Below are 10,037 nucleotides of genomic sequence, written 5' to 3' on the forward strand. Positions count from 1 at the left end.
CTTTAGTACGTTGAAAACAAAAACTAATATGTAATAGAAAATTAAGAGAAGATGTTGTTGGATGATGAAAGTCCCACATCGGCTAATTTAGGAAATGATCATGAGTTTATAATCAAATAATACCCTCTCCATTGGTATAAGATCTTTTGGGAAACTCTTAAATTCAAAGTGGATAATATCATATCATTTAGAGTCGTCTTTCCTGATAGATGTGATGTTTAGAAGTTTTTTTTTTATAAATTTTAAATATATGAATGGACAAAATAGCCCATTGATAACGTTTAGAATTTTGTTTTTGTAAGGGGGTGATAGAGTAATTAATATTGATGTGTACATTTTAATATTTATAAAATTAGAATATTTTTTAGGTGAAGGAAAATAAGAAAGGAACACAATGGTGGTCCTGTGTCCCTTTTCTTGGCTGATCGGCACGTGGCTATGCCCCTTGACCATTTCCCAATTGGGCAAACGGATTTTCTTGGTCTCAACACAATGAACTTGGCTTTGTTAAGTAAATATTAATCCTTCATAATATAAACAGTAGTATTCTTAAATATGTCTTACAACAAATTCAACTACCTTGCCGAAGGGCCATGCTCGTAGTCGAATGTCGAGCTAATAGATGTGATAGAGTCAACTTGACGATCTTCGCGTGGGTTTAACTCGAGGTTTAGACATTCGCTCACAACTTGGTTCATTGTTGGCCTATTTGTAGGATCTGTAGTAGTGCAAGCCATTGCCATATCTACTGCTTTCCACACGGAGTTGACATTGCAACCATCTTTTATTCTCGGGTCAATTATAGAGTGGATATCTCCTTGATTAATATTGAAATCAACCCACTTAGTTATGTGACATCTTTCACTAGTTTTTAGTATCACGGGTCTCCCGGAGATGAGTTCCATAACAACAATTCCAAAGCTGTAAACATCGCTCTTCTCCGTTAATCTAAATGATACGTGGTAACTGCAAATGAAAACCAATGAAATGCTGTCAACTAAACACAGTTCATCTCTTTTATAACGACAAATTTGAAGTACATACTCGGGATCAAGGTAGCCAGGAGTGCCAGCGACTTTGGTAGTCACATGGGTGGCATCACCATCGATAGGGAAAGCCCTGGATAGCCCAAAATCAGCCAGTTTTGCTTGTAAATGTTCATTCAATAGAATGTTGCTTGGTTTGATATCTCTATGTATTATTGGTGGCCTACAACCATTATGCAGATATTCCAGACCTGCAGTTTTTTTTTACCAATATCATCTGAAAGGGAAATGAAAGCAAAACTAATTTACTATGCATCATCATTCACATGCTCACCTTGTGCTGAATCTAGTGCTATTTGAAGTCTGTCTTTCCATCTTAAAACCTGTCCTTTTCCACCTATACAGAATTCATCAACCATAAAGTGAGATTTTCACTGTCAAGACTCACGGTTTTAAAACATGTCCGTTAGAGAGAGCCTCATTTTGGAATGTTTCGTTCCCCTCTCCAACCACCTTGAGAGCCCAACGTTCTTGCTGGCACACGGTTCAAAATCTGGCTCTAATACCATTTGTAACCGTCCAAGTCCACCGCTAGTAGATATTGTTCGTTTTGGCTCGTTACGTATCGTTGTTAGCCTCACGTTTTAAAATGTAGATACTAGATTCTCTCCATAGTAGACGTGTTTTAAAACCATGAGGCTGACGACGATACGTAACGGGTCAAAATGGACAATATCTACTAGTGGTGGGCTTGGGTCGTTACAGATGGTATCAGAGCCAGACATTGAGCAGTGTGCTAGCGAGAACGCTGGCCCCCAAGGGGGTGGATTGTGAAATCCCACATCGGTTGGAGAGGAGAACAAAACACTTCTTACAAGGGTGTGAAAATCTCTCCTTAACAGAAGCGTTTTACAATCGTGGGGCTGAAAATGATATGTAACAAGTGTTAACGGTGGGCTTGGAATGAAGCGTACCTAAAAGGAGTGATCCGAGGTTTCCTCTGCCCATATATTCATAGATAAGCCCCATTTTCTCCTCGCCCTCATTACAATATCCAACTAAGCTAGTCAAATTTCTGTGATGAACTCTTAACAGAATATCAACCTGCCATGATTTTTCTCAAAGTGTTTAACAACATTAAGTAAAAAAAAAGCCAAATGGGGTTGAAGAAATGTCATTGTACTGTTAAAACAACATGCCTCGGATTGAAACTCTCGATAACCTTGAGCTGACTTTGCAGACAATATCTTTACCGCTACTTCAGTGTTACCAATGAGACCATAGTAAACTTTTCCAAAGCCTCCTTCACCTAGCAGCGTTTCAAAATGATTGGTCATTTCTAAGATACTCACATATGAATATCTTCGACTTGGCTGCTGCTCCAATGGCTCAGGTGGTTGAAGCTCAAAACCAGAGTTTTGTGGTGAATGAGGCTTCATCATCATCATCACAGGAGCTATAACAATTAAAGATTTAATGTAAGTTCTTGGTGTTCAATGTAAGAAACAATCGATAACCAACCTACTGAGATACCTTTAGAACTTGTTCTTCGCCGGAAAAAGTAGTAGTAGATTGAAGCTAAAATCAGCAATATGATAATAACACCACCAACTGCTGCTAGAATTGGAATTAGTATATTGGTACTCTTCTTTTTCTCGCTTGGCTCTGTCACATACAGATTTGGGTTCCCATCCAAGCTGATGAAAGAAGTATTTATGCAAGTTAAGTTGATATCAGAGGCTTGACTAGTTGATATCAGTTGCATGGTTTAGTAAGTTCAAAGGACAACCTTAGTGAAAAGGAAGCTTTGTTCTTTTTGTCAATAAGTGCAGCAGGAACTTGTCCAGATAGGTTGTTTCCTGATAAGTTTCTATAACAAGAAGACAAAGATTATATATATATATAGGTAATGTTGAAGATTGTTGGGAGGGAGTCCCACGTTGACTAATTTAGAGGATGATCATGGGTTTATAAGTAAAGAATACATTTCCATTGGTACGAGGCTTTTTGGGGAAGCCCAAAGCAAAGCCACGAGAGCTTATGCTCAAAGTAAACAATATCATACTATTGTGGAGGGTCATGATTCTTAACATAGTATTAGAGCCCTGCCCTTAACTTAGCCATGTCAATAGAAATGTCGAACAAAGAAGTTGTGAACTTCGAAGGTGTAGTCAAAAGTGACTCAAGTGTCGAACAAAGGGTGTACTTTGTTCGAGGGCTCCAGAGAAGGAGTTGAGCCTCGATTAAGGGGAGCCTGTTCGAGGGCTACATAGGTCTCAGGAGAGGCTCTATGATGTACTTTGTTCGAGGGGAGGATTGTTGAGGATTATTAGAAGGGAGTCCCACGTTGGCTAATTTAGAGGATGACCATGAGTTTATAAGTAAGGAATACATCTCCATTGGTACGAGGCCTTTTGGGGAAGCCCAAGGCAAAGCCATGAGAGCTTATGCTCAAAGTGGACAGTATCATACCATCGTGGAGAGTCGTGATTCCTAACCAGTAAGTCTTCTCAAATGGATTAATGGAGCAGAGAGTAAACTTACAAAACCCTCAAGAATGGCAGGTCAGCTAGAAATTCTGGCACTGATCCGCTTAGGTTATTGTTTGACAGATCCCTGAAATGAGCGATGAAACTCTTGGTTGAAGAACTTGTTGATAAGATTCAAGATATTCAGCATTAGAATCAAACACTTACAAAACCTCGAGCTTTAGTAGATTAGCTATGTTGTTTGTAATTTTTCCGGCCAATTCAGTAGATGACAAGTTCCTGATAAGAGTTATATTCAAGTAAGGTAATCACTCTTGCAAATCTAAAACCTTTTAATGTTGGGGGCACTCACAAGCCTGTGATTCTAGGAGGCTTTGAACCATCATCATATTCACAGGTAAGAGCCCGCCAAGCTAATGCTTCTGGGGCACATGGATCTCCTTGCCAATCTTCTATTTTAACCTCATAAAATTTCTGGATGGATTCAATAGCATCCACTGCATAGAACACAATGGATCAGGGAGGTAAACATTTACAGAGACAAAAGAATGAAAATATACAATATTACCATCTCCTTGATCTGTGGTAGGTTGTTCAAAGTTCATCACTTTAAAGATCTCAAGCGCATTCAAGATGGGTGGGAGAGCTGAATCTTCAGTCCTAATCAAATTAACTATATGTCTCCCACTAATAGGAAAGGGTTGTTGGCTATAGATGACATTTTCTGTGAGATACGCCGGGGACAAATCCTCACTATAAAAAAGCTTCTCATTGTGATAGATCTTGAAGGTTCTAGACAGGGATGTTTGAAACTCAGCGAAATATAAGTATATATAGAATTGGATAGATTGATCAGGATCACTCCAAGGTATTATCATGGGTGCACTTTCATTTGCCACTGTGGAGGCTGTCTTAAGCACTGAAGATGGTGCTTTAAAGCCTATATTATCGTTGTTGTTTACTGGAGAAGAGGTACTTATTGGAACCCATTCAGCCACCGGGGTTGGTGGACTCCAAATACGATCATAATCATCATCTGGGTATCTAAAAACTTCAAACTATAATGAGTAAACATTTAAAAAAAAAAACGCTTAGAAACATGAAATGGTCACTTACCGAGTGAATGTTTTGTTTTCTCCAATATCCAATCTCAAGAAGGTGGCTAATGATCCAGACACAGTTTTATAGCTTGATAGTTCCAAAGGCCTGAACTCCAAGGCAGAAACAAAGGGCGTCCCTTTATCAGTGTTGACAAGACAAACTTGTGCATTATTTGAAGTTGTGATGTGAATGATCTCTTCGTGTATGATGTTCTCTGGGAGTTCTAGTTTCACATTGACCCACAAGTTTGGTCCAAAGTGCAAATCAAATTCAGGAACGGTGTTTTTAGCATCATAATTGTCATACAAGAAACTAGCTCGAATCAAATACTTAGTTCCAACTTTCACGGGAACGTTGTAACAGTTCCTTGTTCCTTGAGGGAAGCTTCTTAAATTCCATAGCTGTTTCTGTACATTAGACAATCCACTACTTGATGGTAAACTTGTTATGATGCCAGTGTTGATAAACTCTGAATCCGGAACATAATTTAAACCTGTAATTGGCTCTGTGTAGCTAGAGTTGGATCCACAGTCAATACTGATAAAGCCTGAAGCAATTATATAACCAAGAACACATATAAATGATACCCAAATCATAGAAAGGCTGTTGTAGTAGCACATACACACAAACATGGCAATACAAACCTTGTTGACTCTGGCCATAACCCAATTGCAGAAGAACAAAAGTGGGTAGGAAACCCAAGAGGAAGTGTATGAAGCTCCTCCCCATGATTCTATTAGTCTTTGAGCATATACATTGAGGCGTTTCCTCCGATCCACTTGTTTTATTGCTAAACCAATTAGTCAACTTCGCTCAAGTTGAGATTTGATTACAAAAACATCATTTTCTCAGACATAGTCAACCTTAGACTTGGCAATGAGCCAATTTGATATGTTCCAACTTGAAAGGATAACTTATTTTATTGGTCATAAGTCAACGAAATTGAGACCGTGAGACATTCGTTTGGTTGGAAGTTTTGTTTAAGATGTCTTGGAATGATTAGAAGGAAATGAAACGACTAGGAGTAAACAGAACAAATTTAATGCAATGTTTCAGCTCACAAAGGAAGTTGTTTAGCTTATAATATGGAGTAAATAGAACAGGTTTGCTCAGATACATAATTAAAACAGACTACAAATTCCTGCAATGCAGATCATTTGAAGCAAGTGGAGAAGAACAGCTCATGATTAGTGATCTAGAGGAGAGCAAAGCCCTGGAGAATCAAGGCATCAGCAAGAACTTTATTAGCAGCCTCAGAAGGATGCACACTATCCCAAAACACATATTGAGTTGCATTAGAACAGCTTCCTCCCAAGGACTTGGGGTTGCACAAAAGTGATGTTGTCTCCACTGTCCCTGTTCCACAGCACCCTTTTCTGGCTTCCATGAACCCTAACCAAAACAAAAACAAAGACAAAATGAGAAAATTAGTGAACCCTTCTGCTTCTTTCTGTTGCTTCATTCAAAGCCTTACCGTTTTTTGATGGAGAATTGATGACATCGAAAAGTGGCTTGTAAATGTCAAAGATCACAATTCTAAAACCAGGAAGCTGTTTTTTCAGACTTTCTGCTGCAGAATTCAGCTTCTTGTTGAAGGCTTGTGCATCAGTATTGATCTTTGAGACACACCCACTTTGATGGTTGCCAAACAAGGTGAGAGCAGCAGGAAAGCAGCCTAATGGAGGAAGTGAAGTCACTCCAATTCTCCTAGCTCCTAAACCATAGATGTCCTGTTTTTCATAACAGAAATGCATTGATCATCCATCATATTTCATGCGGTGAACTTAGTCATGAATGTTGTAAGAACATACCTTGATAAATGTTGTAAATGCTGCTATGAGCATTGAACCGTACTGATCAGCAGTGTAGAGCTTGTTAATATAAGGATTGATGTAATAGTTCTGCAGATAATCTCCACTTCCTGCACTCAGCAAGTAGAGTGCATCCTTGATTATGGAGGCTGATTTCTCATTGCCTGCTACCTTAGCCAGCTTAGCTTGGTACTCCTTGAACAATCCAACTTGTTGAGGCAGTGAGAGTGCATGCTGTTACCAAGTTCAAAGTAAAAACTAAGTACAGAACAAGGAGATTGGTATGGCTTCCAAGATCAAAAGTTAAACATTCTTACATTTGAGAGAGCAGCATTCTCATCATAACCAGAGGCAGCAGAGGCAAAATTGACTCCAATGAGAAGATTCTTACCGGATGCCTCTGGGCTAAGGTATGGCAATGGAAAGGACTTGAATCCTAAACTTTGAGCTGAAGAACCAGAAGAACAAGAAGAACAGGAAGTTTATCCAACCATTATGTAAGGCCAAATGTGTGTAAAGTTTATGAAACTATTACGTACCAGTGAAATCAGTAGCAAGTTTTCCATTGCAAAACCTGCCAGTGGGCTGATGATTCACAAAGTCCTTTCCATATGGAGGGTAATTGGCCTTGAAAATAGTGTAAAGATAGTTGTTGTTCCCCACATCCACAGCAGAATCACCAAAAGTAATGATAGCAGGCACCAAAGTTGTAGAGTCTTGAGCATTTCCACACACAAGCAAGAACGCTAAGAACAACACCAACACTTGGCTAATCATAGAATCCATCTTTCTTCTTTGGTGCTGTGATTTGCAACTGAACCTTGAATTATAACTTGACCCTTTTATTGAAGGAAGCTGGAGGTTGAGTCTGGAGGGCTGTGTTAATGAAGAAATACTGTAATGAACAAAATTTTCCCTCGGCTTTCTTTGCTTTCCTGCAACCATTATGAACAAAATTATTAGCTGGGAAACTGTGAATGAATGCATGCAGCATTTAATGGAAAGGTTGGGAGAGGTAGTTGGGTGATACTGATAAATGATGGTTATGATATGAGTTAAAGCTTCATGAGCTTGCATGTGCAGGAGTTAATATGATTGTGGAAAAGGGAAATTACTGTACTACCGGTGCTTAACAACTATAACGTGAGTATTATGAATAGTTATAAAGTCTATAGCTTATGTTGTGAGATCTCACATCGGTTGGAGGGGAACGAAGTATTCCTTATAAGAGTGTGAAAACCTCTTCTAAGTAAACGTGTTTTAAAACTATGAAGCTCATGATGTCGATACGTAACGGGCCAAAAAGGACATTATCTGCTAGTGGTGGGGTTGGGCTGTTACAAATGGTATTAGAGCCAGACACCGGGCGGTGTGCCAACGAGGACATTGACCCTAAGGGGGTGGATTGTGAGATCCTACATCAATTGGAGAGGGGAATGAAACATTTCTTATAAGGGTAGGGGAATGAAACATTTCTTATAAGGGTGTAAAAATCTCTCCCTAACAGACGTAGATAATATCGGCTAACGGTAGCTTGTGGTACTAACTTTTCGTTTTCAACACCGTCTGTTGATTTGTTTCGGTCAAAGAGACAGGAAGATGGAAAGAGGCAGAGGTGTGAGGGTAGGTAGGAAGCAGCCCTCCAGACATTAAAAAGCTAGAAAGTTGAAAGGCAGGCAAAGTACAGCAGAAAGAACAGCAGTTTGTGATGAACTATGGATTCATGGAATGCAGAACAGGAAGGATAGGTGTCCCCTGGTGATTGGTTCAGGGATTGTCTGCACACAGACTATGTGATTGTCTGTATGGTATAGATTGAAGCCCATGCTTGGCTACACCTGCTGATTGAGGATGGCCATCAAAGCAGCTTTCCAACGTCTAAAAGGTACAGACAGATAGCTAAATAGAAGAAACAACTTGTTCTTATTAGACAACAAAAACCAAGCAATAACTAAGGAAATATTTAGGCTAAATTAATAAAATATCCCTAAACTAAAAACTTTATCTTAAAAAAAATATTTCTTTTGAAATTTTCAGTAACATCCTTTAACTATTTTAAAAATTCTAAAAATATAAACTTCACTTCAAAAATACACTTAAAATTTCAAAAAATTTCATTAATACTATTTAACTATTTAAAATGTTAAAAAATGTCCTTTACCGTTCCGTACTATACTTAAAAAATACCCATGAAGTTTTAAAAGCTGCATTATCACTCCTACCTTTCTAAAAAAAAATTAAAATTTTTTATTATTAGTATATGGAGAAAAACTGTCTATCAACATCTTATACGTTATTTTCAAACATTTTTACTTTTGAAAGTTCATGACAAGTACTAAGACTAAAAGTATTTTTGAATTGTTTTACAAGAAAATTGAATAATTTTTATAAAATTTTTTAAAAAAGTTTAAAACTGAAACTTAAAATATAAAACTGTAACTTAAAATACTTCCAAAAGTTAAAAGGTATCTATAAAAAGTCTGTTAGAAGGCATCTGTAAAAAGCCCGGCTGTTAAGGGTATATTAAAAATTACTTTAATATACTACTTTTAAAGTTCAAGTATATTTTTGATACAAAATTAGTTTTCATGCATTTTTTTTATTATTTTTTAATTCTTTTTTAAAATTTTAAGAGGATTTTTTAAGCTTATAGGTTCTTAACATGAAAGAAACCAAATTATTATCGAACAAGATCTTACCTGTTTAATAAATACAAATTTGCTTATTCTTAAAAATATTGAAGACTTATTTTATATTTTTAAAGTCAAGAGTTTGGTAATATAATAGGAATATTTGAAAATAAATTTGTTTCACTTTTTTTTTTTTTTATCACAAATATAATTAATTTTTTAACCCCAAAATTTAGACTACGAAAGACCTAAATTGAGAAATAGCACTCCATAGAATGTAAATAGAAATTTTTTTAATCATGAAGGATAGAATTCTAAGAAGAAGAAAAAAAGATCATCGATATTTGATATATTTAGTTAACCTATAAGGAAAAGCATAAGGTGAATATCCTGGTTAAGAGGATGGTTAGGAGTGGAGAATAGCAGCCACTCACACAAGATAATATGAATTACATGACATTAGTCTTCACCAAAATTTTTCTCCCTCTCTTACATATGCTATATGAATAAAGACTTTAGAATATCTAAGCTAACTTGACACGACTCCCTGACCCTACTACATTTGGCTGTCATGGTAACACATAGAATATTAAATCTTAGCTAGGTGGCTACAAACTTATTTCCTGTGGTGATATGGTTTCTACTGATTAGTGATGATGGTGTGATGTTTCGTTAAACGTCAACCCGAGCATATGCAGAAGAATATTCTCATGTCCAATTTGAGAACACTTGATCTTTCGTGTTCCTAAGTTAACAAAATAATGACAAAGACACAAGACATGGTTCCACCAGGTTCAACATCAATGGTGAAGTCTTACAGTACACAGATATGGCACATGAGTTCTAAGCAATTCTAGGTGACAAAATCAGGAAGTCATGGTTATATTGACAGTTATATATAATACAAGTTACTGCTAAAACAATGAATCCATTAGCTAACCAGCTAAGTCTATGATTATAGGCTTTTCACAAGGTAGATTCTTCTTCTTTTCTTTTTTTTTTGGGGGGGGGGGGGGGGGG

At 37.3% G+C, this 10,037-nt stretch overlaps 2 protein-coding genes across 6 annotated transcripts; both read right to left on the bottom strand.

Annotated features, from left to right (window-relative positions):
• Positions 1-404: 404 nt before the first annotated feature.
• LOC111452423 (probable LRR receptor-like serine/threonine-protein kinase At1g07560) lies at positions 405-5,312 on the bottom strand. 4 transcript variants are annotated; one of them, XM_023093137.1, is made up of 13 exons: positions 5,221-5,312; positions 4,592-5,123; positions 4,044-4,519; positions 3,828-3,972; positions 3,683-3,754; positions 3,531-3,602; positions 2,776-2,856; positions 2,520-2,683; positions 2,186-2,442; positions 1,961-2,090; positions 1,321-1,383; positions 1,045-1,237; positions 406-966 (listed from the first exon to the last, which is right to left on the bottom strand). In XM_023093137.1, the coding sequence occupies exons 1-13, from the start codon at positions 5,303-5,305 to the stop codon at positions 576-578; spliced, it is 2,661 nt and encodes an 886-aa protein (XP_022948905.1). In that variant the 5' UTR covers positions 5,306-5,312; the 3' UTR covers positions 406-575. The 4 variants fall into 4 exon arrangements, with proteins under 4 accessions (XP_022948907.1, XP_022948905.1, XP_022948904.1 ...); XM_023093136.1 differs by having other exon boundaries at positions 4,592-5,307; XM_023093140.1 differs by having other exon boundaries at positions 879-966; positions 1,045-1,119; positions 4,592-5,307.
• Positions 5,313-5,606: 294 nt separating this feature from the next.
• On the bottom strand, positions 5,607-7,417 carry LOC111452424 (GDSL esterase/lipase APG-like). Of its 2 annotated transcripts, XM_023093142.1 has the most exons (6): positions 7,294-7,417; positions 6,927-7,226; positions 6,705-6,835; positions 6,388-6,621; positions 6,051-6,306; positions 5,607-5,968 (listed from the first exon to the last, which is right to left on the bottom strand). In XM_023093142.1, exons 1-6 carry the CDS (start codon positions 7,379-7,381, stop codon positions 5,772-5,774), a joined length of 1,206 nt encoding a protein of 401 aa, XP_022948910.1. In that variant the 5' UTR covers positions 7,382-7,417; the 3' UTR covers positions 5,607-5,771. The 2 variants fall into 2 exon arrangements, with proteins under 2 accessions (XP_022948910.1, XP_022948909.1); XM_023093141.1 differs by having other exon boundaries at positions 5,615-5,968; positions 6,927-7,344.
• Between the last annotated feature and the right edge of the window lie 2,620 nt (positions 7,418-10,037).

The sequence above is a fragment of the Cucurbita moschata genome, unplaced genomic scaffold, assembly GCF_002738365.1.
Source record: "Cucurbita moschata cultivar Rifu unplaced genomic scaffold, Cmos_1.0 Cmo_Scf00014, whole genome shotgun sequence".
In the NCBI taxonomy this organism is placed as follows: domain Eukaryota; kingdom Viridiplantae; phylum Streptophyta; class Magnoliopsida; order Cucurbitales; family Cucurbitaceae; genus Cucurbita; species Cucurbita moschata.